Raw genomic sequence first — 26,043 nt, 5'->3', positions numbered from 1 at the left:
ACTCGGGAGTGTTCGATTTCTGCGAGCGTCAGGCTGAAAGACAACTTCTCCACCTCGACCCTCATGGTGCTGTTTTCGGTTTTGAGGTTGAAGAGGTCGTCTTGGAGCCTCCTGGTTGAGCCCTCCACAGCCCTGGTTATGATCGCCGGGATATCCTCTGCTATGGTTTTCAGCTTGGCAGTTAGAGGCTCCCACATCCTTGTGACCTCAAGGGGAAGGTTTGCTGCTTGGAGAGGCACCAGGTGGGCTTGTTGTGGGTTCTCGTCGCCACCTTCCTTAGCAGGTTCTTCAGTAGTTGCTTCCTGGCGTGGCGACGGAATCGGGGATTCGGTGATCAGAATCGGAGAGGTATGAGCAACCTCATCCCCGATTGGAGCATCTTCTGCAGCTGAAGCGTTTGAAGGGGGACCCCCTCCAGCTGACACATATGGTGTAGAGGCGCTTGGGGGGTCCTCCAGGAAGTTTGGCTCTTGGGCCTCAGCTGCAGGTGGCGCAGTGACCAGTGGAACCGCTTGGACTGGAGAGGCAGGAACCTGTGGGGGTGGTGATGATGGAGGAGGGATGCAAACATCAACGGATCCCCCTCTGCCTTCCCTGAGCCTTTAATCTGAAACAACTTGACCTTGACCATTGTTCCCTCATCTGGGGGTAGAGCTGCCTTTCAGATCCTTCTCTTCTCCCCCTGCATGCACTGAGAAACTTGCAATCTCGCCTCAATTCGCCCTCGCAAAGAGGTCTTGTATCTGTTCTGGCCTGCACCCGCTCTAGGCGAGGAGGACTTTTAATCTCTTCTCGCCTATTCTCGCTCACGGCGAGTAGGTCATTTTAATCTTTTCTCGCCTACTCTCGCTCGAGGCGAGGAGGTCTTTCTCTGGTGCCTCAACTTGCCCAGGGGCTACCTGGATGCACTGAGGACTTTCGAACTTGCCTCAATTTGCTTACGCACAGAGGTCTTGCATTCTGTTCTTGCCTGAACTCGCTCAAGACGAGGAGGAATTTCTCTGGTGCCTCAACTTGCCCAGGGGTTACATCTCCTCTTCCCCTGGATGCACTGAGGACTTTTAATCTCATCTCGTACCGGGGCTAGCTATTCATACTTGAGGAGGGGGCGTCCCGAAGGAATCCCTTAACCCCTGCTCAAGGACTAGGTGGCCGGATTTTAACTGTTATCTGGTACCGGGGCTAGCTATTCATACTTGAGGAGGGGGCGTCCCGAAGGAATCCCTTAACCCCTGCTCAAGGACTAGGCGCCCAAATTTTAACTGTTATCTGGTACCAAGGCTAGCTATTCATACTTGAGGAGGGGGCTTCCCGAAGGAATCCCTTAACCCCTCCTCAAGGACTAGGCGCTCGGATTTTAACTGTTATCTTGTTCTGAACTCTCGCCTATACTCGCTCTAGGCGAGTAGGACTTCTTCTCTTTCTCGCCTGCACTCGCTCAAGGGCGAGGAGGACTTCTTCTCTTGCCTCAAAACGCACGAGAGCGCTGAGGGCTTTTTGCACTACTGGTACCTCCGATCGCCAAAAGACGACGAGGTCTCTAGAATTTTAAACTACTACCACCGATCGCCGTAAAATGACAGGGACTTTAAAACTTTAACTATTACCACCGATCGCCGAAAAACGATGGGGACTTTAAAACTTCAACTATTGCCCCCGATCGCCGAAAAACGATGGGGAGTTTAAAACTTCAACTATTGCCACCGATCGACGAAGAACGATGGGGACTTCAAAACTTTTATTATTGCCACCGATCGCCGAAAAACGATGGGGACTTTAAAACTTCAACTATTGCCACCGATCGCCGAAGAACGATGGGGACTTTAAAACTATTATTATTGCCACCTATCGTCGAAAAACGATGGGGACTTTAAAGCTTCAACTATTGCCACCGATCGCCGAAAAACGATGGGAACTTTAAAACTTTTACTATTTGAAGCATGCAATATGACTTTACTGTTGCCCTAGATCACATACGAGTAATAAAAACTCTCAAAGCCATAAGCATGCAAACTTAGAAGCTTTAAACTTTGAAAAACTCTTCTTTATTGGGTGGCCTCATTAAAAACCCTCCTTAGGGAAAAAGAGTGCCCCCTTGAAATTGTTTGAACAGAGACTATTCAAATCTCTTCACATTCGTCTTTACTTACAAGGCTCTAACTGTAATACAGCTTGAGATGTGTGGCGTTCCAAGTGCGAGGAATCGCCCCTCCTTCTAACGTCTCCAAGCGGTAGGCGCCATTCCCGAGCGTCTCGGTTATTCTGAACGGTCCCGTCCACTTGGGTGATAACTTGTTCTGCATCTCGTACTGATGGGCCTTCCTCATCACCAGATCGCCGCTTCTAAACTGCCTTGATATTACCTTAGAGTTGTACCTTTGCTCAACTCTTCTCTTTACTGCTTCGGCTTTCACTCTCGCCTCCTCCCTGACCTCATCCAGCAAATCCAGATTCATTCTTCTTTCTTCGTTCGAGTCTTCCCCCACGAAGTTCTGGAATCTCGGCGAGCTTTCCTGGATTTCGACTGGAATCATCGCATCACATCCATAAACCAGACTAAAGGGGGTCTCGTGGGTTCCTGACTGCTCAGTGGTATGGTATGCCCAAACTATGCGGGGTACCTCTTCAACCCACGATCCCTTAGCTTTCTCTAATCTTCTCTTTAAACCTCTCAGCAACACCCGATTGGTAGACTCCACTTGGCCATTCGTCTGTGGGTGCTCGACGCATGCAAACACCTGTTGTATCCCCACCTCTTCACACAGCTTTTTCAAGAGGTGACTTGCAAACTGAGTCCCATTGTCTGACACCAGGCGTTTAGGCACACCAAACCGGCACACTATGTTCTTCCATACAAAGCTCTCGATCTTATGTGTGGTGATCTGGGCCACTGGCTCTGCTTCGATCCACTTGGTGAAGTATTCAATCGCCACTACCAAATAGTTCATCTTCCTGATCGCCAATGGGAAGGGTCACAGAATGTCAATTCCCCAAGTATGAAACGGCCAGGGGCTGTAAATCGACTTCAGCTCTTCTGGGGGTGCCTTGTGCCAATCGGCGTGCTGCTGGCATTGCTTGCAACGCTCTCTTGCAATCTTTTCTCATCGTGGTCCAGTAATAGCCTGCATGGATAGTCCTTGTCGCCAGCGATCGACCTCTAATGTGGCTCCCGCAAATTCCCTCATGGAGCTCAGCCATACAAGAAGAGGGTGTGTGAATCCAAACCTGTACAGCTCGCCGTCAATAAGGGTAAACTTGCTGGAGTTCTTCTTTATTTTTCTGGCCTCAGTTGAGTCAACTGGAAGCACACCATCCGCTAAATAACATTGGTAAGGCCGTTATCCACGTGTCTGGCTCGTGGACAGCGCAAACCTGCATCGATCTTGCCCCTTCCGCTGGGCGCGCTCTGACCCTCGGCGCCCTCAGAGTTTCCTGCATTAGGGATCTATGACTTCTCGCCGGTCTTCCCATTGATCTACAAACGTGGAAAACTTGGTGGTCTGCCACGAATGCTCGAGGTGCTTTCAAAGTTTCTTGAATGATAGTCCTCTGCCTGCCCCCCTTGCCCGAACTGGCGAGCTTGGCTAGTAAGTGTCGGTTGACTCAGCGCAAAAGCGTTGCCTCGTCACGATCTTCCTCACCAGCTTGACACCACGTGCCCTTCAAGTCCACTCCACAGATAGCCTCTCTGAGAACCTGAAAAACACACAGTGGCGCCTCTGCGGCCGGTGGCGCTCCGACGCTCAAGTCAGTGGCAAGAACACCCAAAACCTAAGAGAGAATATGCTCTGTAGGACCATACTGTAGGCACACCACCTTAGCAGTATCAGCCGTAATGAAAAACGTACCTCTGCAGATTCTGTTAAAGTTACCTTTATAGCTGGGTTTCTTCTCTCTCCAGGTCGTTATGCTTTAGGACGCGTGGCTCGCGTCCAGCCCTGCACGTGTCGCCATCTGGGCTGGGACAACAGGTAACGCCCATCCCTACATGTGTTGTCATCTAAGCTAAGGCAACTTGAACGTCATTTCTCCATTGCTCCCAACCCTACACGTGTCATCATCTAGGTTGGAGTAACTTGAACGTCATTCTTGTGTAGTAACCAGCCGCACAGCTAAGTCCTCAACTCAAAGAGCAACCCAACACGTAATGCGTTGTGAAACACCACTCGTCAAGGCGAGTATCGGATGCAACAAAGTGCATCATCTCTGTGATATCGCTCATCGCGAATGGCACCCTCCTTACTGCTACGCCATGCATGTTCTAGCTGGGGAAACCTTGCCACCAACAAACGTTCGCTCTAGGAATCCTGTCGCTGATGAGCAAGGTGTTTCCCCCAACCCACTCGACTTTCATGCCCCAAGCTAGTGCCACCATCGTCTTACTGAACTTACACGCTTGGAATTACCCTTCTGAGCCTTCGACAGCCTTAACTAAGTTCGCTGGGTGACCCGGCGACGTGCTCCTTGTGGCGGTGTGTAAACCACCCGATCTCCTAGCATTCTCATGTGGCGACTGCGACGCAATTCTGGTGACCGCCGGTTACGCACACTAGAGACCGGAGAATGCCAACCCACCGATCGGCGACTATGCCTACTTCCGAGCCATTCATCTTTTCTAGCCTATGCGTTCTATTGAGCACGCCCCACTCGAGCACGTGCAAGACACGTCATCACGCCTGATGACCTGGTCGGTACATTATCAAAGAAAAAATTTATTGGATACTCAAATAAAAATGTTACATATTGAAGGTAAAATTTATTTTTGTCTATTTATTTGTCATTTAAGTGCACATAGTGGAACTTTGTTTGTCACAAATTATTTTGTTCTCATTTCATTTGAGGTGTACACTTGACTGATGGCTTGCTGCATCGAATGTGATTTGTTGTTCTTGTTGAGTTTTTTGCTATGTGATCCAGATTTCAAGAACACTTTCTACTCATTGGAATCATAAATGTTTTTGGTAATCATAAAATTTTTAATTTTTTTACTTTTAGGCTGCAATGCAAGGTTTCACTGAGAAGATAGTCCGGATGATGAAGAATTAAAAGCTATTTCAATCTCAGGGTGGTGCAATCACTCTTTCTCAGGTCGGAATTTCCTTTCACCTTTTATATAGGAGCATATACCTTCGTGGAGTTCTGTCATGATGCGTGTGCATTGTTCACCACTTACATGATAGGGTGAGAATACCCGTGTCTAAACAATTTTCCGTCAACCAGGGTATATTTACTTGCATTTTTCTTGACTACCCTGACCTCTATTGGCTCCAGCAGGAGTGTCCCATTAGCCAAATAGCGTTTATAGGGCGTCATCCATTTTTCACCCTCTTCAACCAGGAAAACGTGCAACGATTCTTTCCTTGACAAGTTGTATGCGCTTTGTTCCGTCCGGCTGACCAGGATCGTCTTTGCACGTGGCCTGTCCTCGCGAGATAGGGGACCTTCGTCTTGCTCCGTCTGTGAGTACCTAAAAGAAGTGAACAAAGGGGCGCCCTCGCGGCCGTTTGCACTCCGACGATCAAGTCAGCTAGCGAGAAACATCAAAGTGACACACCCTTGGGAGGTGGTCGAAGAAACTGTGCTGAATGACTAAAAACTTGTGAACTAGAACGGTGTTGCCCTAATTGCCTTGTGCTCACTGTGAGTGCACCGCGAAGACAACTGGGGTTTTTCTCTATGTGTATCTGTGTGAATTTAGGTTAAAACTTGGTCCCTTTTCAAATGCCCCCAGGTCCCTTTTTATACACCTCTAATCTTTAAAGCGCGTTAAAGCGCATTGAAAGCGTATAAACACATTCCTTGGAACATTCGAATCTTAACTTACTTAACGCGTACCTTGGCAAACTTTCACTAAAACTGTTAATGAGCACGTGCGCCTTGCCACGTGTCCCTTTGACTTGATCGTTTATTCTGTGTAGAGGGTCCCACAGCGCCGTCACCCAACTTAGGGTTATTCTATCGTGTGAGCCCTCTTTCCTGCAAAGTGCTTCTGGCTCGTGGGTTGATGTTCTGGGTGCCAACTCATGTGCCCCCATTATTGGTTACTTGCCCTGGGGTATATCTACCCTTCTCTCGTAGCATGCACGTGGTTCTCCCCTGGTTATGGCCCTCTCACGGGTCGTATCTGCTCCAGGGTCTCCCAGCAGTGGCGTGGATACTTCATGAGTTAGGGCATCCCCTTCTGGTGCTAGACTTGCGGCCTTGAAGCCGCCTTTCTCTTTTCCTTACTACTGTTCTGGACTTTCGAGGCCCAAAGCCTCTCCGGCGACGCCTCTCTCCCTCGGGTGATGCTTCTCTTTGGGTGACGCCTTACTTTGGGCGACGCCTCACTTGGGCGACGCCTCCTATTGGCGATGACTCGAGCGGTCGACCTGCTGATTTCTCTTCCTAGGGTCCCTCGAGGGGCCCCCATTAGGCGTTGACTCTGACCTTCGGTCAACGCCCGATGACGAGACAGTACACAAGCCCCCCAGTCTTGAGCTGAAACTAGTTTCAGCGAAAAGACTAAGGCTATGGCCTCACCCCTTTGTTCTTGCGATATCTTGATGACGTGTCACTCTCTGGTTGGTTGACGTGACATTTTCTGCACCGTCGGCACTACATACCCTCGAGGACTCTGACGATGTGATATTCTCTGAGCAAGAAAAGTGACTCTCTGATGGCAAATTTCATGAAGGTCTTCTTGAATCATGTAAGAAAATGGTGTGGAAGCTATGAAGGTGTGTGAGCAAAATCCTCCTAAGAGTGGTGTTGATCTTGAAGGTGCATGATAGGTATGATCATAGGGAGGTTCAACCAGCCCAAGGAAAGGTGAAGGATGTGAAGTTTAGAGCCTAGAGTTCTAGGGAGAAGCAAAGCTTGGCACAAAATGGCAGCATAACTTTACTCACAATAAACTTGAAAATACAAGGTGTAGGCTCCTCCTTTTATAGGCTAAGGAGGACCATAATGCAACCCTAATGCTAGCCAAATGAAATGTAAATGTGAAGCACATGGGTGCACATGGCACATGGGTGCACAAATGAGCACATGGGGAGGGGTGTGTCTAGTTTTTATGCTCACCCCCTCCATGGGCTTTCTAGACTGGCCTTGGTAAATTTAGAGGTTTTTTTAGAAACTCTAAGTTTACCTAGGTTGGTGTTTTAGGTGCCAAATTCTAAGATAATTACAAATAAAGTTCCTATGCTAATTTTGACAAGAAATTAAAGTCTACTCTACACTAGAGTTTATGGCATTTGAACATGTAAAAGAACGTCTTCTTGGATCCTCTTGGCCATAACTCTATGGTTGGCCCAAATCTACCCTTTGGTGGGCTTGCATGTGGGCTTGTCCTTGGGCCTCTTCCATCACTCTCCAGGTCATGCCTTAATCTTATGACATGTGGCTCAATCGCATGGCCCCCTTTTGGCATCTTTTGGCGCCTCAACTGTAATGTTTGGGTCTTCGAAATCCCGTACTTGCACCCATCGTTCCCATATTTTCCATATCTTCCCTGCGCAGTTCGTCTTTCCTTCTAAAGAGTTCTTCTTGCATTCTTTTATCCTCGACTTCCTCTTTCTGTGTTACCGCCGGATCTTCCTTCGTTGACCATTTAGGTCCTTTATTGACATCTTGTCTCAACATGTCTACTAACCCTTCTTCCTCCAGAGTTAGCCCTAAGGATCTTTACGCGTGGGCTTCGCGCGAACTCCTTGATGAGTGTTCGAGCTTACTCTCCGGCAGAGCCTTGAGGGAACATGTGGGGGACTCGAGCACCTATGATCATCGTGCCTTCGCGAAGAGGCATGCCGACGATATCACCGTGCTTCCCTACACCCTAGGGGAGCCGGTATGCGGAGACGAGCGGGCCAACGATGGGGTCCCCTTCTACTACTTTTACCAGGTGGTCTTTAAGCGCGTCGGTGTGCGCCTTCCTTTTTCTAGGTTCGAGAGAGAGATGCTGACGGAGATGAACGCTACCCCAACCCAACTGTATCCTAACAGTTGGGCCTTCGTTAAAGCCTTTGACATTCTGTATGGTTTCCTAGGATGTGCACCCTCTGTAGACATCTTCCTTCACTTCTTTGAGGTGAAGAGGCAGAGAAATAACCTCTGGGTGACTCTCAGCAACGTCCCTGGTAGGATTCTTTTGACCCCTTTCCAGCAAACCTTCACAGGGTGGAAAGGCAGGTTCTTCAAGGTGTGTTGTTCCAGCCTTGTGCCTTCTGCTCTGGACGACTTTCCCTTGTATTGGACGAAGGACGCCAGAGCCTTGAAATCTAAGCCTCTCAAGAAGTTGTATCCGAGGGATCAGGAGGCTTGCAAGATCTTGGCGAGTGCTGGAGGCTTTGACGCGGCTGCCTTGATAAGCCTAGAATATAATGCCGAGTTACTGGAAAAATACATATGTGCGGGAGACTTCCCTTATGACCTTCCTATTCCTTGCTTTCATTGGATTCTTGTATGATTTTGTTTTGAAGTGCTTTGTTTTGTGCCCGTCTCTTACCATTCTTGTCCCTTTTTTGCGTAGGTTCGAAGATAAACGATCAACAAAGGTCGCTGCTGGCCCAGGCTTTGAGATTCGGGGACGGAGCTTCTTCGTCGCATTGCTCAACTCCGGGGGCCACTGATGAGTGACCTGTTTTTGCTTCCCGTGCAAACATTAGAACGTGTACAGGATTATATTTTCACCTTGCTTGCAACTGTTAATGATTCGGTCGGTCATCGGTTTAGGGTGACGTCAGCGACTGATGGCCACGTGGGCCGTTCTTAGTGGGAGATGTGGGCCAGGGAAGCTGATGTGTCTTGAAAAGGGTGATCAGGCGGAGATCGGTGATCAGAGGGGATGCACGATTATCGTCTAGATGAGCCATGATCCGGTCGGTCATCGGTAGTCGATGACGTCTGCAGAAGACGACCACGTGGACCATTCGCAGGATGACACGTGGATCAGGCGACAGATAGATCAGGGTGAACGTGATCGGTTGTAAGTAACCAAGTGACCACCGACAGATCAGGCGGCAGAAAAGTCAGGGGACAGATCACCTAGAACGGTGATCGGTGGTCAGTAATCAAGTGGCCACCAACAGACCAGTTCCCAGATGAACGCCTGGGGGCAGAACGCAGAAGCAATAGAGCACTGATCAGTCGTCGGGTGCATGGTCATCGGGGTCCCATGTTACACGCAGTTAAACTGGGAACTATACGAGAGCGTTACGCATGGACCTCGCATGAGCACATCTCAGGAAATCGTGCACGAGAGTGGCCTGAGGGAGCTAGCAAACCGGTCAGTGATTGGTTATTCCCTCAACCCATTACGTGCGTGACACCATGAAGGGTAAGCCGTCTACGCAGAGAGCAACGCTTGGTGAGTGTGCCTAGACCAGCCACACCTGGCGTTCTCCTGAGAGTATGTGATTTACCCAGATGGAAGAAATATGCTAAGTTACTCCGCAAGGGAATAACTTAGCGCACAAAGAGAAGCGCTAGAGCCCTTCAAGTAGTGACACGTGTATGGTCAGATGTGAGTCGCATGCCTCCACGTGTCATCATCTGAGAAGGGCGCGATCCAGATAAAGGTGCACTCCGTACCGCTAAAGGTACAGACAAGCGCAGCCAAGCGCAGAGACGCGCGGACACGCATAGACACTCACACTCTACTGATTCTGGAGGTACGTTGTCTCAGAAAGCATGACAGGGTTCTGACACATGCCAGAGGGGCATAACAGAATTCTGTTAGGCCCAGATACAGAGGGAGGGCATAAAAGAGAATCAGAAAGGAGAAAAGAAAAAGAGAGCAAGAGTTTTTCACACACACTACTAGTTTTTCTTATTTGGTGGTTTTGTGATCTAACTTGATCGTCGGAGTGCAAACGGCCGCTAGAGGCGCCGTTTGTGTGTTTTGCAAGTCGCGTTTGGAGATCCTAGAGAAGGTTCTGAGGGTGATTTTGCAGATAACACAGTCGCGTAGACGGGGTAGAGAGTGCAACGAAGCGATTCCTCCACGCGCAAGTTGTCGACAGGATCATTTGGCGCCCACCGTGGGGCCCGAGTGAATCGTGGTCCCATATACACCGCAGTTTTTGAAGCTTACCAAGGTTTTACCAAGTTCTTTGCTAGGGAAAGATGCCAAGAAACAGACAACCATTACCTGCGCCATCTGCTGACGAAGGAGCTATGACAATGGCGCAGGTCCTGGAAATGGTGCGCACGCTGTAGGATAACGCCGCAGCGTCGAGAGATGAACAAGAGAGGATGCAGACGGAGTTGGCTGCGTCACAAAGTAGGAACGACGAGCTGAATCGCGTCAATGAAGAGCTGAGGAGGACGTTGCAGGCACAGAGGGAACGCGCGGTTGACGAAAGGGTGTCGAGGCAACCGTCGCCTCGAAGAGTGTTCCCCATGCCATTCTCCCCTGAAGTCATGGGAACCATGGTGCCTCCCAACCTGGTGGGAGTGAAGGCGTCGTTCACAGGGGTAGAAGATCCAGAGGCGCATTTGACGGCGTTTCACACCCAGATGATGTTGTCTGGGGGCTCCGACGCTGTGTACTGCAAAATGTTCATGAGCACACTAAGCGGAATCGCCATGGAATGGTTCGTGAGCCTACCAGAAGGACATATCACGTCCTTCCCTCAGTTTTCAAAGCTTTTCACTGAGCAGTACATCGTCAACAAAGCACCCGCAGTGGTGGCATACGATTTGTTCGATGTACGACAATACCAAGGCGAGTCGCTGAAGGACTACCTCAACCGCTTTGGAGCACAAGTGGTTAGACTGCCCAGCAAGGATGAGGATATGCTGGTGCACGCGTTTAAGAAGGGAGTGCTGCCTGGTCCCTTCAGCGAGTCCCTCATCAGGAGCCATCCCAGCACCTTTGCAGAGATCCGACGACGCGCGGTGGCGCACATAGTGGCAGAGACAGAGGTTTCTGAGAAAAGAGGGAGTGCTGCACCGCCAAGACCGCGTGGAGGGCAAGGGAAGCCGCACCAGCAAGCAAGGGTGCATGAGGCCAAGGAGGGGAAAAAGGTGCGGGAAAAACCTCGTCCCTATGCACCAGGCAAGGACCAGGGCAGGGGGCGTGCAAGGGAGAATAATGCACACCTAAGATACAATTTCATGGTGGGATTGGCGGATCTCATCGCCCTTCCTGCTGTAGCAGCGAGATTACGAGTGCCGGAGAAGACAGATAAGGTACTTGGAAGGAAAAAGAATGAGTGGTGTGAGTTTCACCAGGCCTTTGGCCACACACTCCACTCCTGTTTGGCGTTGGGACATCAACTGGCAGAGTTGGTGAAATCCGGATTCCTGGCAGATTACCTGCGCGAGCCGCAGGGTGATCGCGCGTCGGGATCCCAGGCTGGAGAACTGGTGGGGGAAGTGCAAACAATCGCGGGAGGCTTCTCTGGTGGGGGATGCACCGCGTCACAGAGAAGGAGGTACGCTCGATCGGTTATGGCGGTAGACTCGGTAGACGAGAGCCATTACCCTGAAGTAGATATTGTCTTCAGGAAAGCTAACCTACGGGACGTTGTCCCGCACGATAACGACCCTGTGGTCATTTCCCTCATCACGGAAGGAAGACGAGTGCACAGAGTGCTCGTAGATTAAGGAAGCTCGGCAGACGTCATGTTCTGGCCGACGTTTAACAAATTGCAGTTGTCCCCTGATCAACTAAGGTCATATACCGGGTGTCTTTACGGCTTTGTAGGGGATCAGGTAGAGGTGCGGGGGTACATGGAGCTGAGGACAACGTTCACTGATGGAACGACAGCCCGCACCGAAAGGATAAAGTACTTGGTGGTGAACGCCCCTTCTGCGTACAACATTTTGTTGGGGAGGCCAACACTCAATAGGTTGGGCGCAATACCATCAACGAGGCACATGAAGCTGAAGCTGCCGTCAATGGAGGGGACCGTTATAACCATCAAGTCGGATCAGGCTGAGGCTAGACGCTGTTATGAGAACAGCCTCAAGCAGAAGAGAAGCGTATGTCACGTCACCACAACACCACCACCTGGTGTGCGCGAAGAGCGATCGGTGGTTAGGGGAACGCATGGCGCTCGGAGGTTGGAGAACGCTACGATGGGGGGCTCCCAGGTAGCTCAGGTTGAAGAAGAAGAGGAGGGCGTGACCACTGCTCGCGAGTCAGGGATCGCGAGGGCGGTCATCGCCAGTGAGAGAAGGCCCCACCCAGCTGAAGGATGGGTTGAAGTGGGCATAAGGGGGAAAAAGTTCAAGTTGGGGGGATCTCTCGTTGAAGAAGAGCGAAAACTGATTGTCGGTGTTATCGAGAAGCACATGGGTGCCTTTGCATGGTCAGCGTCCGACATGCCAGGAATCGACCCCGATTTCCTTTGCCATCGTCTGTCAATGGATCCTAAGGTTCGACCTGTGCGACAGAGGCGAAGGAAATTCAACGAGAAAAAGAGGAAGGTGATCCGCGACGAAGCGCAAAAGCTCCTTGCTGCAGGGCACATCAGGGAGATCCAGTATCCAAAGTGGCTAGCGAACGTGGTGCTGGTGCAGAAGTCAAATGGCAAATGGAGGATGTGTGTGGATTTCACCGACCTCAACAAGGCATGCCCCAAAGACTCTTACCCCTTACCCAGTATAGATGCTCTAATGGATAGCGCGTCAGGGGGGAAGCTGCTCAGCTTCTTGGATGCGTTTTCGGGATACAACCAGATCAAAATGCACCCGATGGATGAATGCAAGACCGCGTTCATGACTGAACGGTCTTGCTATTGTTACAAGGTCATGCCGTTCGGACTAAAGAACGCAGGGGCTACCTACCAGCGACTCATGGATAGGGTGCTCTCGCCCATGCTGGGAAGGAATGTACATGCATATGTAGATGACATGGTGGTCACGTCCCAAGAGAAGAAGCACCATGCAGCCGATCTGGAGGAACTATTCACCACCATCGCCAAGTACAGGCTAAAGCTCAACCCTGAGAAGTGTATTTTTGGCGTGGAGGCTGGGAAGTTCTTGGGTTTCCTCTTAACAGAGCGGGGAATCGAAGCTAACCCAGAGAAGTGCGCAGCGATCGTGGCAATGAGGAGCCCGACGACGGTGAAGGAGGTGCAGCAACTCACCGGTCGCTTGGCAGCCTTATCCCGGTTTATGTCTGCCGGAGGGGAGAAAGGTCATCCGTACTTCCAGTGTCTTAAACGCAACAACAGATTCCTTTGGACACGGGAGTGCGAGGAGGCCTTCATCAAGTTGAAGGAGTATCTGGCAAGCCCACCAGTTTTGTGTAAACCACAGGTAGGCACCCCTCTTCGTCTATACTTCGCTGTGACGGAGAGAGCAGTCAGCTCAGTCCTGGTGCAAGAGCAAGATCAGGCCCAGAGGCCTGTGTACTTCGTGAGTAAGGTACTGCAAGGTCCTGAAACAAGGTACCAGGCCCTCGAGAAGGCTGCCCTGGCGGTGGTATTTTGAGCAAGAAGACTCAGCCATTACTTCCACAGCTTCACAGTGGTGGTAATGACGGATCTGCCCATCCAAAACGTGCTGAAGAAACCTGACGTAGCAGGAACAATGGTCAAGTGGGCAGTGGAATTGTCAGAATTTGACATTCAGTACGAGCCCCGAGGACCGATCAAGGGGCAGGTGTTCGCGGACTTTGTGGTCGAGCTGTCGTCGATCGCGACACCTGCAGAAGGTTTAGATTTCCGATGGGTGTTATCGGTGGACGGCTCCTCTAATCAACAGGGGAGCGGCGCTGAAGTCATTTTGGAAGGCCCAAACGGGGTACTGATCGAGCAGTCCCTCCGCTTTGCCTTCAAGGCTAGCAACAATCAGGCGGAGTATGAAGCCCTGATCGCAGGAATGTTGCTAGCAAGAGAAATGGGAGCAAGAAACCTGCTGGCCAAAAGCGACTCTTTGCTACTCACCGGGCAGGTTACAGGGGAGTTCCAGGCAAAAGATCCCCAGATGGCAGCCTACCTGGAATATGTACAGCTCCTGAAGACGTCCTTCATCGAGTTTGAATTGGTGCACGTGCCAAGAGAGCAAAATGCCAGAGCAGACCTGCTTGCCAAGCTCGCCAGCGCAGGCAAGGGGGGAAGCAGAGGACCGTCATTCAGGAGACCTTGAAGGTACCGCGAGCGTTCGTGTCAGACAACCAGGTACTTCATGTGTACAAATCAATGGAGCGTCTGACGATCGGTCATCGGTCGTTGACTCAAGAAACGTTGAAAGCGCCGAGGGTGAGAGCGCGACCGTCGAAGATCGATGAGTCGATGGAGGTCTGCGCGACGAAGGAACCCGACACGTGGATAACGCCGTACCAGTTGTACTTAGAAGATGGTGTACTCCCGCTTGACGTGGCAGAGGCAAAAAGGATAAAGAAGAGCTCAAGTAAGTTTACTCTAATTGATGGAAACCTCTTTAGATTTGGATTCTCTCACCCTGTGCAGATCTGCGTGCACGGCGAGCAATGGACCAGACTCATGTCTGAGCTGCACGAGGGGGTGTGCGGAAGCCATGTAGGTGGTCGCGCTTTGGCAAGTAGGATACTCCGCGCGGGGTACTACTGGCCAAAGCTGAAGGAAGACTGCGTGAGGTTTGCTCAGCGTTGCAAACAGTGTCAACTTCACGCAGACTGGCACAAGGCACCTCCTGAGGAGTTGAGGTCCATCCATAGCCCGTGGCCATTTCACACATGGGGGATCGACATCCTAGGACCTTTCCCCCTGGCGATAAGGCAGATGAAGTTTCTCATCGTGGCCATCGAGTACTTCACCAAGTGGGTGGAGGCAAAACCAGTCGCACACATCACCGCACAGAAAGTCGAGCACTTTGTCTGGAAGAACATCGTCTGTCGCTTAGGAATACCCAAGAGGTTGGTCTCCGACAATGGCACCCAGTTCACGAGTCATCAGCTAAAGATACAGCAGGTCTTCGCTTCAGTGGAACACCCACAAACCAATGGGCAGGTGGAGTCGGCCAACCGAGTATTGCTTAGGGGGCTGAAGCGAAGACTAGACAAGGCTAAAGGAGGCTGGGCAGAGAAGGTCCCCAGAATCGTATGGTCTTATCATACCACCCCACAGTCCAGCACCCATGAGACACCCTTCAGCCTTGTCTACGGGACAGACGTGATGATTCCCGTGGAGATAAAGAAGAGCTCCCCCAGATTTTTGAATTTCGTTGCTGAAGAGTCCAATGAAGAGCGAAAGGTGAATCTCGACCTACTGGACAAAGTGCGAGAAGAAGCCAGAGTCAGTGCCGAAGCCGTAAAAAGAAGAGTAGAACGGAGGCACAACTCTAAGGTGAGGCTCAGGGGCTTCCAGGAAGGTCACCTGGTGATGAGAAAGGCGCATCAGAATGAGATGGAGAACAAGTTGTCTCCAAAGTGGACAGGCCCGTACAGAGTGGTTGAGACGTTGGAGAACGGAGCTTACCGGCTAGAAACCCTGGACGGAGGAGCAATCCCCAGAACGTGGAACGCCACCCACTTAAAATTTTACTTCAGTTAAGTTGTAAAGTAGTTGCGTTCTCGCGCTAAAGATACATGCTTTGTATATAGTGGAAACAGTTGAACAGACAAGGGGGCACTCTTTTCCCTAAGGAGGGTTTTTGACGAGGCCACCCAATGAAAAGATTTCCAGCATATCAAGTGTGCGCAAGTACTAAAGTTAAAATCCTCCTTGCCCCAGGCGCAAGTGCAGGTAATCGGTTAGGCCTTACTCGTCCTAGGCGCGAGTACTGGCACTGATCTAAGTCTTCCTCACCCCAGGTGTGAGGGCAGGCGACTAGGGTTCGAAAAGCCAGGGGTGCTAGTAAGACCAAGAGAGGGAAAGGAAAGATTTTGACAAATGTCCTTACCCACTTGGCATACCCCAAGATTGGCCCAGTAAGGCTCTTAGTTTGAAACCCTTCTCACCCCAGGAGTGAGGCAGGGAATGAACGACCCAATCCGCCAAAGGGTGATGACCTTGGGGAAGGTAAGAGGGGTTAGCAAGAAACACTTTTCTTTCCCCAAAACGAGGCATCACCTCGAGCGATCGATGTCAAAGTCCTCTATGCACTTAGCGCTAGAACGACAGAGAAGCTAAGTGAAGACCGAAGAACGACTACTGATGAGTCGTCAGTGATTGGCTAGTGGTACAAAGCAGCGCACAAGAGCTGTTAAAGACAAAGCTAGGGAAGCCGTTAGTTGCGATCAAAGTACGGGCCAAGATCAAAGAATACAAGATCGCGCTAAACCTAAGCTAGCTAACAGTTAGTCGTGTGCATAAAGAAAGGTGAAACTTGATCCTGCCGGCAACTCGAACGTGGAGGAATCGCTTCGTAGCACTCTCTGCCCTGTCTACGCGACTGCGTCTTCTGCAGAATCACCCTCGGAACCTTCTCTTGGATCTCCAAATGTGCCCTGCAAAACACACAGACGGCGCCTCTGGCGGCCGTTTGCACTCCGACGATCAAGTTAGTCCACAGAACCACCAAATGAGAAAACTAGTAGTGTGTGTGAAAAACTCTTGCCCTCTGTTTTTTTGTATCCCCCACTCTCACCCTGATTCTCTCTTTTATGTCTCTTTCCCTGCTTCTGGGCATAACAGAATTCTGTTATGCTTTTCTGACATGTGTCAGAACCCTGTTATGCTTTTCAGAGAAAGCGTACCTTCAGAATCAGCAGTGGGAGCGTGAGAGTCTGTGCATGTCTGCGCGTCTCTGCGCTTGGCTGCGCCTGTCTGTACCTTTAGCGGTACGGAGTGCACTTTTGTCTGGACCGCACCCCTCTCAGATGATGACACGTGGAGGCCTGCAACTCACATCTAACCACACACGTGTCACTTACTGGAAGGGCTCTAGCGCTTCTCTTTGTGCGCCTAAGTTACGCCCTTGCGGAGTAACTTAGGATATTTCTCTCATCTGGATAAACCGCGTACTCTTAGGAGAGCGTCAGGTGTGGCTGGTCTAGGCACACTCACCAAACGCTGCTCCCTGCGTAAACGACTTACCCTTCATGCACGTAATGGGTTGGGGGAGTCACCAATCACTGATCGGTTTACTAGCTCCATCAGGCCACTCTCGTGCGCGATTCCCTAAGACATGCTCATGCGAGGTCCATGTATAACGCTCTCGCTAGGAACCTTAATCCTAGTTTAACTGCGTGTAACATGGGACCCCGATGACAATGCACCCGATGACTGATCAGTGTTTATTTGCTTCTCGCGTTCTGCCCTCAGGCGTTAGCCTGAGAACTGGTCTGTTGGTGGCCACTTGGTTACTGACCACCGATCACCATTTTGGATGATGTGTCCCCCGACCTCTCTGCCGCCTGATCTGTCGATGGTCACTTGGTTACTGACCACCGATCACCGCTCTTGGCGATCGTTCCCCTGACCTCTCTGCCACCTGGTCCACGTGTCACCCTGCGAGTGGTCCACGTGGTTCTCTGCTGCTGACGTCATCGACTACCGATGACCGATCGGATCAAAACTCAAGAAAGTGCAAGAGAAGGAGCTTATAGCGGAAACAAGTATGTATTCACACCAAGTTTTATACAAATTCCAAGTACTAAAAAAGTTGTGCAGAAGTATAAATTTACAAAAAAAGAAAAGAGCTCAAGGAGGAGGGGTGAGCTTTCCATCTACCACTTCGTGATAAATGTTGAATTGCGAGAGGTCCAAATCTGGGAGAACGCATCGGATCTGCTCGAGCGCCAGCTCAAACCCGTCAGTAAGGGCGTCAGCACCCACGTTCATAAGATCGGCTTTCTCAGCCTCCAGTTTTTGCTTTGAGGCCTCCGCAGCATTTTTCTCGGTGGTAAGGGCAGCAAGGGAAGAGGCAGCTTCCTCCAATTGGCCCTTGGCTTCAGACAGTTTGCCCACCACCTCCTCAAGTTTCTTCTCCCCAGTAGCGGCCGCTTCCTTGGTGGACTCGAGCTCCCCAACTAATTAAGAGTTCAGTTGGCGTAGGGAGGAGGTCTCGGCCCGCAGCTGCACCACCTCGCAGTCCAGTGAGTTGACGGCTTGCCCCATCAAGATCTCAGTCTTGATGGTCTCTTGGACCTACGCTAGGTACTCCCTCCTAGCTTTTTCCACCATGCCCCGCATCAGATCTACGGACCCTTGGGCAGCTTCGAAGTCACTTTGCAGTGACTCCTTGTCATGCTCAAGCTCCTTTACCCTCTTCTCCAGGGCTAGTTGCTTGTGGTGCTGGGTGGAAAACTCCAAAGAGAGTACCATCTGCCTAGCCAGGTGCATGTCCACCTCATCTCCGCTCCATTCGACGAGCTCTCGGTTGCTGATGAGCTGTCGAACCAAGGTGATGACCCGGCTAAAGTTCTCGTGGCTAGCCCAGAGACGCTTGGTCGCGAACTGGACCCACCACATTCAGCAGCAGCAGAGGAGGTAGGCAGTGGTGGTGGGAGACCCCCCGAATGGGCAGAAACGCCCCCAGCAGGAGGAGCAGATTGACCAAGAGATTAGCCTGCTGGGGGGGGAGATGGTGGTCGAGGAGCTGGAGAGGGTTGTTGACGGGGAGAGGGAAGGCACGAAGGCACTGGGGCAGGTTGAGTAAATGGAGGAGTGGGTGAACCTTCCTCTACCTCCACCACCTCGATCTCCCCAGGTTGAAGAGATGAGGCCCCCTCAACCGCTGGCAGTTTCCTCTTGCGGTGTACCAGGGGAGAGCCAGAACTCTCCTCTTTTGTGGAGGGAGCAGCAGCAGCAGATGAAGGAAAGGCCTTCACCAGCTTCCTTCTCTTCCTTCCTTGCTCGGGGCCCTCAGCTGGCGCGACCGAGAGAGGAGGGGATGCAATAGGCTCGATGGTGGAAGAAGAGGAGCCAGTCCCTTTGGCCCCCCGGAGTTTGGCAAGCTCCAGCAAAGCTTTCCTCCTATCTTTCCCTGACATGGTATCTACATCGAACGGAAAAAGAAGAGTTAGATGGCCTAGTTATGCAAGTAAGTCAAAATGTACGCAATCATGCATGAGAATGTGCAAGTATCCTAAGAGGTGGAAGAAGAAGAGCTACCTATGTATTTTTTCAGGGCCAACACATCGAACTCATGTTTGATGAGGAGTGCAGAGTTGTACTTGGCCCCCAGGAACAGCCCATATAGCTCGCGCTCGTAGGGGGCCATGGCTTCGAGGTCCCGGGGTTTCTTGAACTCAACCGTAGGAACCCAGTAGAGGGGGTACCCCTCGAGCAACGTTGGACTTTGTGGGGTGGCAGATATCATGTAGAACCTGCCCTTCCAATCTTTGAAGGATTGCTGGTACAGGCCCAAGAGCACCCGTCCAGCAACCCCGTTCAGACTAACCCAGGACCTGTCCCCAGGGTTCTTCGCCTCGAAGAAATAGAGGAACACGTCCACGGAGGCGTTATGCCCGAAGTAGTTGCAGAGAATTTCAAATGCTCGGATGAAAGCCCAGGCATTTGGATGGAGTTGGCAGGGCGCGACGTTCAACTCCATCATCAGCTCCTTCTCGAAAAAGGTGAATGGCAGGCGTAGCTTCAACCTTTTGAAGATGGCAGAATAGACGAAGACGAAGGGCACCCCATTGGTGGCCCTATCGTCCGCGCAGATGGGCATCCCTCAAGGAGGAATGCGGATTTGGATGTTAAAGTCGTTTTCCCTGTCGATGGCACAGGAAGGCTCATCGGGATTGTTGCTCAGTAGGGATGTGAGGTGGCCCTGGGGTAGTAGGGTGGAGGTTTCGGCAAGCAACGCCAGGGGGGCCCAGTCGTAGACCCTGGCGTTGTCATGGTAGGAGGTTGCAACGGGTGGAGGTGGAGCTGGCGCACTTGCGGAAGGCTATGCACCAGAAGACGAGGCAAAAATGCGAGTGGTTTGTTTCAAGCGAGCCATCGCGAGATAGCTGCAATGGAGAAAAAACGAAAAGTCAGAATGAATGGAAGAAGAAGGAATGATGAATGGTTCGGTGAAAACAGAGAAGGGTAAGGAGAAAGAAATGCCCAGGTGAAACGAGGAAGAAGGAGAAGCAAAAATCAGAGCAAGAGCGCGAAAAACCCTAGCGTGGGACGAGAGAGGGAAAACAGAGAAGATGAATGCATGATAACAAGGAAGATGAATGCAATCGGTAAAAATAACCTAAATAGACCCAGGAAGAAGAAAAACCATACCTTTGGGTGATCGTGAGAGATTTGGAAGCAGAAAACTTGAAGAAAGATGGGTGCGCAGAGAGAGAGTTCGCAGAAAGTCTAAGAGTTGGTTGAAGAAGATGAATAAACAGTGAAGGCGCGTGCCTATTTGAATGAGAGAAGCGCTAGCGACACTCCACGCTGGCCGTCGATGGGGCCACGTGTCGCGAGATTAAGGAAGGAAGTCCTAACGTTATAGAAGCAGCACGTGAGGTGGCACGTGATGTGGTCCCACATGCCACGTGGACCGAGGGCACGACCACTCAGTCTCTTCGCTGAGAACGAGTTCACAGCTCGAGACTAGGGGGCTTGTGATCCGGTCGGTCATCGGTAGTCGATGACGTCAGCAGAAGATGACCACGTGGACCATTCGCAGGATGACACGTGGATCAGGCGACAGATAGATCAGGGTGAACGTGATCGGTTGTAAGTAACCAAGTGACCACCGACAGATCAGGCGGCAAAAAAGTCAGGGGACAGATCACCCAGAACGGTGATCGGTGGTCAGTAATCAAGTGGCCACCAACAGACCAGTTCCCAGATGAACGCCTGGGGGCAGAACGCGAGAAGCAATAGAGCACTGATCAGTCGTCGGGTGCATGGTCATCGGGGTCCCGTGTTACACGCAGTTAAACTGGGACTGAGGTTCCCAGCGAGAGCGTTATGCATGGACCTCGCATGAGCACATCTCAGGAAATCGTGCACGAGAGTGGCCTGAGGGAGCTAGCAAACCGGTCAGTGATTGGTTATTCCCTCAACCCATTACGTGCGTGACACAATGAAGGGTAAGCCGTCTACGCAGAGAGCAACGCTTGGTGAGTGTGCCTAGACCAGCCACACCTGGCATTCTCCTGAGAGTATGTGATTTACCCAGATGGAAGAAATATGCTAAGTTACTCCGCAAGGGAATAACTTAGCGCACAAAGAGAAACGCTAGAGCCCTTCAAGTAGTGACACGTGTATGGTCAGATGTGAGTCGCATGCCTCCACGTGTCATCATCTGAGAAGGGCGCGGTCCAGATAAAGGTGCACTCCGTACCGCTAAAGGTACAGACAAGCGCAGAGACGCGCGGACACGCACAGACACTCACACTCTATTGATTCTGGAGGTACGTTGTCTCAAAAAGCATGACAGGGTTCTGACACATGCCAGAGGGGCATAACAGAATTCTGTTAGGCCCAGATACAGAGGGAGGGCACAAAAGAGAATCAGAAAGGAGAAAAGAAAAAGAGAGCAAGAGTTTTTCACACACACTACTAGTTTTTCTTATTTGGTGGTTCTGTGATCTAACTTGATCGTCGGAGTGCAAACGGCCGCTAGAGGCGCCGTCTGTGTGTTTTGCAGGTCGCGTTTGGAGATCCTAGAGAAGGTTCTGAGGGTGATTTTGCAGATAACACAGTCGCGTAGATGGGGTAGAGAGTGCAACGAAGCGATTCCTCCACGCGCAAGTTGTCGACAGGATCAAGCCACGAGGATGATCGGTCGTCGTGTCGCACGCAGTTAAGCTGGGAACAAGAAGGGATTCCCGGTGAGAGCGTTGCATGCGAGCCTTGTGTGGCAGAGTATCAGAGATCAGAGAGGTTATGCGCTTTGTGGTACCATGCATGAGAGTGGTCTAAGGGAGCTAGTAGTCGATCGGTGATTGAGGCTCTCTTAGCCCATAACGTGCATGGGACAAAACAGAGGTGATCGTTCACGCGATAGGTGATGCCTGGTATGCGCGCTTGTCCAAGTCGCACCTGGTAGTCACGCTGAGGCTGCACGAGACACCCAATGAAAGAAACACGCTAAGTTACTTCGTACACGAATAACTTGGGCGCGCGGCAGGGTATATAAAGGCATTCCACGCTTATTGCGAAGGTACGCTTTCATTATGGCAAGTGACTAGTTTTTACTCAGAGAGAGAAAGGGAGAATCACAGAGTGCACGAGTCTCACTGAGATTCTTAGTATACAGTTCTTTGGTGGTCTTGTTTGACTGACTTGAGCATCGGAGTGCAATCGGCCGCTAGAGGCGCCGTTGGTGGTGTTTTCCCAGGTTCGCTCGAAGCTGGTTGGAACGTGCTTGCGGAAGACGGTGTTTGACGTGGCGAGACCTTCAACGATCAAGTCACCTGCAAGATCAGTTATGAACTCTTATCTGTAACCATAACTTTGGATTTATGCTTTTCTTTTATGTTAAACGCTATCCGATTTATTTTTGCTTGGTCGCGTCCGCTTCTGTTTTCTTTGTTATACCGCGTGCGTCGCCCTTTGCACTCGCCTCTCTCGTGTTCGACCTTAACTCTTTAAGTAGCACGTGCCCTTCTCCTCTGTTCTCCGTTCTTTCCCCTCGAGTCGTGATGCATATTCTCCTCCTGATTCCCTTTCTCACAGCCTCGTTCGCCCTTAGTACCTGTGAGAGACGCTCATCTCTCCGAGCTTTTTCACCTGATCTCCCGACGATTTTAATCTGGGTTTATTGGGAAAATAGGCGGTGTGCATCTTTTGGGCGATGCCTTACATAGGCGATGCCTATACGAGGCGACGACCCAAGCTGTCTTCTTGGGCGACGCCTTACTTAGGCGATGCCTGTACGAGGCGATGACTCGAACTGTCTTCTTGGGCAACGCCTTACTTAGGCGATGCCCGTACGAGGCGATGACTCGAACCGTCAACCTGTTGACTCTGATCTTTGGTCAACGAAAGGAGAAATGCCTCGCCCCCACTATCTACGTGGCATTCCCTGCTAACGTGACATTCCTTTGTTCAGTTTGATTTGACACTCTCGGGACATCTGACGCGACGTTCTCTGTGTTCGACGTTTAAGTTATGTTTTAATCCCTTGACACGTGGTGCAATCCAACGACTGAGGACGAGCGTCGCTTGCGCTTCCAAGTTAACGTTACATCTTTCAAAAGCGCGCGCTCCAATCCACTGTTTCATCCACCTCTTGCATTTTCTCTACTGTTCATCTTCCCCAAACTCTCTCAGCAATCTTCGCTTTCTCTCTTGCGTTTTTGATCCTCGAATCTCCAGATACTAAAAAAGGTATGATCTTTCTCCATCACTGGCCCTCCCTTTAACTTTCGTACTAATACAACTGCCTGGGACCGTTTATTTTTCTCGTATCTCTTGTATTCTATTTTGCATTTCTTTGTTCCTGTCCCCTCTTCCCCTTTTCTGAGCTTCTTCGTGCGGGTAGGGATTCTTGTAAGGATTTTGTTTCTTCCCCCTTCCCTATCCTTTTTTGCTAAAACTTTTTCTCATCTTTATTCTTCAGTCTCTTCGCCAATGGCTCGTACCAAAACAACAATTAATCCTCCACCCCTCAACGTTAACTATAAAGACCTTTACTCGTGGGCTCCAGTCGAACTGCTCGACGAGTGCTCAAGCTTAGTTTCCACAAAAGCCTAGAGGGACCACGTAGGGGAACCATGTACCTACGACCATCGTGCTTTCGGGAAGAGGCATGATGATGACATTGCAGTGCTCCCTTGCACTATAGGGGAGCCTGTTTATGGGGATGAGCGGGCCAATAACGGGGTCCCTTTCTTTTATTTCTACCAAGTTGTCTTTAAGCGTATCGGGATGCGTCTGCCCTTCTCCCGATTCGAGATGGAGTTGTTGACCGAGATTAACATCGCCCCAGCCCAACTGCACCCAAATGGCTGGGCTTTCGTCAAGGCCTTTGGCGTTTTGTGCGGCTTCTTCGGGTGCACACCTTCCGTTGACATCTTCCTACACTTCTTTGAAGTGAAGAAATAGGGTAAGAGTCTCTGGGTGAGCCTCAGCAACAACCCTGGGAGGGTCCTCCTCTCTCACTTCCAACATTCCTTCAAGGGGTGGAAGGGCAAGTTTTTCAAAATTTGCTGCTCTGATTACGACCCTTCTGCCCTTGACGGTTTTCCCCTGTACTGGGTGAATGAGGTCAAGACCATGAAGTCCAAGTCGCTGGACGAATTGCCCTCGAGCGATTGAGAGGCTTGTAAGATCTTGACTAGTGTGGGAGGCTTCGACACCGCCACCCTGATAAGCCTGGAGTTCAACGCAGATGCTTTAGAAAAATACATAAGTATGAATGCTTCTCTGTAACTTTCTGGCCCTTATTTCTGTTAAATTCCTGCTTGATGCCTGATTGGTCTGCTCCTTTGTGTTATAACTTTAGCCTGTGCCTAACTTCTGCTATACTTGTCTTTCTTGGTGTAGATTCTAGAATGGATAGGCAACGCCGGTTGCGTTTAGCACAGTTATTGAGGCCCAAAGATGGAGCTTTGGCGTCTCCTCCCTCGGCCTCTTCCGCACCTCCATCTTCTGCTGACCCCTGATCCTGCCTGTTGACCGGAGCGCTGGAGAATGCCTCGTCAAAGGATCGACGTGCGCGCCGCTTCTCACCTTCGTTCTTCCTCTGGATCTATCTCAAGAACCTGCAAAGAAACGATACGGCGCCGCTGCGGCCGATCGCACTCCGACGCTCAAGTCAGTGACGGTATCACCAAATACTAAGAACTGGAGCCGTGCAAATCTCTCACAAACAGCTTTGTCACTCGCAAGCGTAAAGTGTATGAACTGAACGTGCGTACCTTAGAAAATCTGTTAGGAACTCTTATATACCTGGTGGTTTTCTCTCTCCTGGCAGTTACAGACTTGGACACGTGGCTCGTATCCAACTGTACACGTGCCATCATCTGGAGGCTCCCTGACTTGGCGCTGCTTCTACTCTCATTTTGGCTAAGTTACCTATGCATGGTACTGCCCAGTGCATAGTTAACTCAGGAGTGCGATCTCTACTGAAACTGGCGAGGTAGGGCCTTCATACACCTTCCCTGTGGTCTCGCCGGCCGCCTTCATAATCTGCTTCTCCTTCATCTTCGGCGATGTGCTTGTTCTGGCGATCTCCGACTGCCTGGTCGCCTGAGTCTGCATCTGGCGACTTCATCCCCAACCTGGCGATCGCCTATTCTGGTAAGCTGGAGATCGGAACACGCCAACTTAACTATCGGCGACTACACGTGCCTCCCGACTTCCTTCCCAACTGTCAACCTGGCGCCTTGTCAACACGCCTATACTGTAGCAGGATGCCACGTCACCGCACCCGACCACCAGGGCGGTACACAAGCCCCCCAGTCTTAAGCGAAGACTTGTCTAGCGAAAAGACTGAAGAAGCCTTCGTTAACACCGGTCTACGTGGCATGGGCGCAGAATTCCAAACGATAGTACTTTCTGCTGCTCTGACGCTCCACCAAACCCTTCGTGCATCGTTCGACACGTGGCTCTCATCAACGGCTATCTTCATCTGCCGTTAGCGCTTCCCAAAACCGTTTCGAAAACCCTTAAACCCCTTACGCTCCTACTGTTCCATCACTTTCTTCACACTTCCTTCTGCGAAAGCTCTCGACGTTCCTCGACGCTCTAGATCACCACCTCCCTTCAACATTCTCCCGATCATCTTAAGGTAACCACTTTCCTTCATCTGCTGGGTTTTCTTGCATTTTCACCGATTTGCATCATCCTGTAACTGTCTGGTGCATACGCTGTGGGCTGTTTTTCCATTTCTCCTTCTGCGTGACTTAGGGCTTTGTCGATTGTCGCAACGAACTCACATTCGTTCGTCTTTCACCTTCCTTTCATGATCGAGTCAGCCTTTGTAACCCTCCTGATTATTTTTTTCTTCTTCCTTCGTTTGCAGTTGCTATCATGACTCGCACGAAGATCACCCCGAACCCCCCTCCATCAGCGCGAAACCCTCCTTCACAAGCACACGACTCTACGCAAGTTCGTGGTGCTCCCTCTTCGCAGGCTGTGAGGCCTGCGTCTTCTCAAACCGCTTTGGCCCAGGCGACTCCACCAAACGCTGGAGGAGCCCCCATCCCACTGCCAGACTTCAAGACGTTATACCCATGGGCTAACTCAACCCTCTTAAAGGAAACGTCGTCGGTGAACACCGCGGGAGCGGTTCTGCGAT

General features: G+C 51.0%; 1 protein-coding gene across 1 annotated transcript; it reads right to left on the bottom strand.

Annotated features, from left to right (window-relative positions):
• Positions 1-17,555: 17,555 nt before the first annotated feature.
• Positions 17,556-18,847, bottom strand: LOC137839249 (uncharacterized). Its single transcript, XM_068648371.1, has 2 exons — positions 18,532-18,847; positions 17,556-17,884 (listed from the first exon to the last, which is right to left on the bottom strand). The coding sequence occupies exons 1-2, from the start codon at positions 18,845-18,847 to the stop codon at positions 17,556-17,558; spliced, it is 645 nt and encodes a 214-aa protein (XP_068504472.1).
• Positions 18,848-26,043: the final 7,196 nt, after the last annotated feature.

This window comes from Phaseolus vulgaris, chromosome 3 (assembly GCF_000499845.2).
Source record: "Phaseolus vulgaris cultivar G19833 chromosome 3, P. vulgaris v2.0, whole genome shotgun sequence".
In the NCBI taxonomy this organism is placed as follows: domain Eukaryota; kingdom Viridiplantae; phylum Streptophyta; class Magnoliopsida; order Fabales; family Fabaceae; genus Phaseolus; species Phaseolus vulgaris.
The sequence above is the reverse complement of the archived record's forward strand: the minus strand, read 5'-3'. Positions and strand labels throughout refer to the sequence as shown.

Bases quoted from the DNA above. Each gene is read 5' to 3' on its own strand.
- LOC137839249 (XM_068648371.1), bottom strand. From the start codon at position 18,847: ATGTCAGGGAAAGATAGGAGGAAAGCTTTGCTGGAGCTTGCCAAACTC. The intron at 17,885-18,531 runs GTTCACCCACTC...ACTCTTAATTAG, and splicing joins GGTGGTGGAGGTAGAGGAAG to TTGGGGAGCTCGAGTCCACC.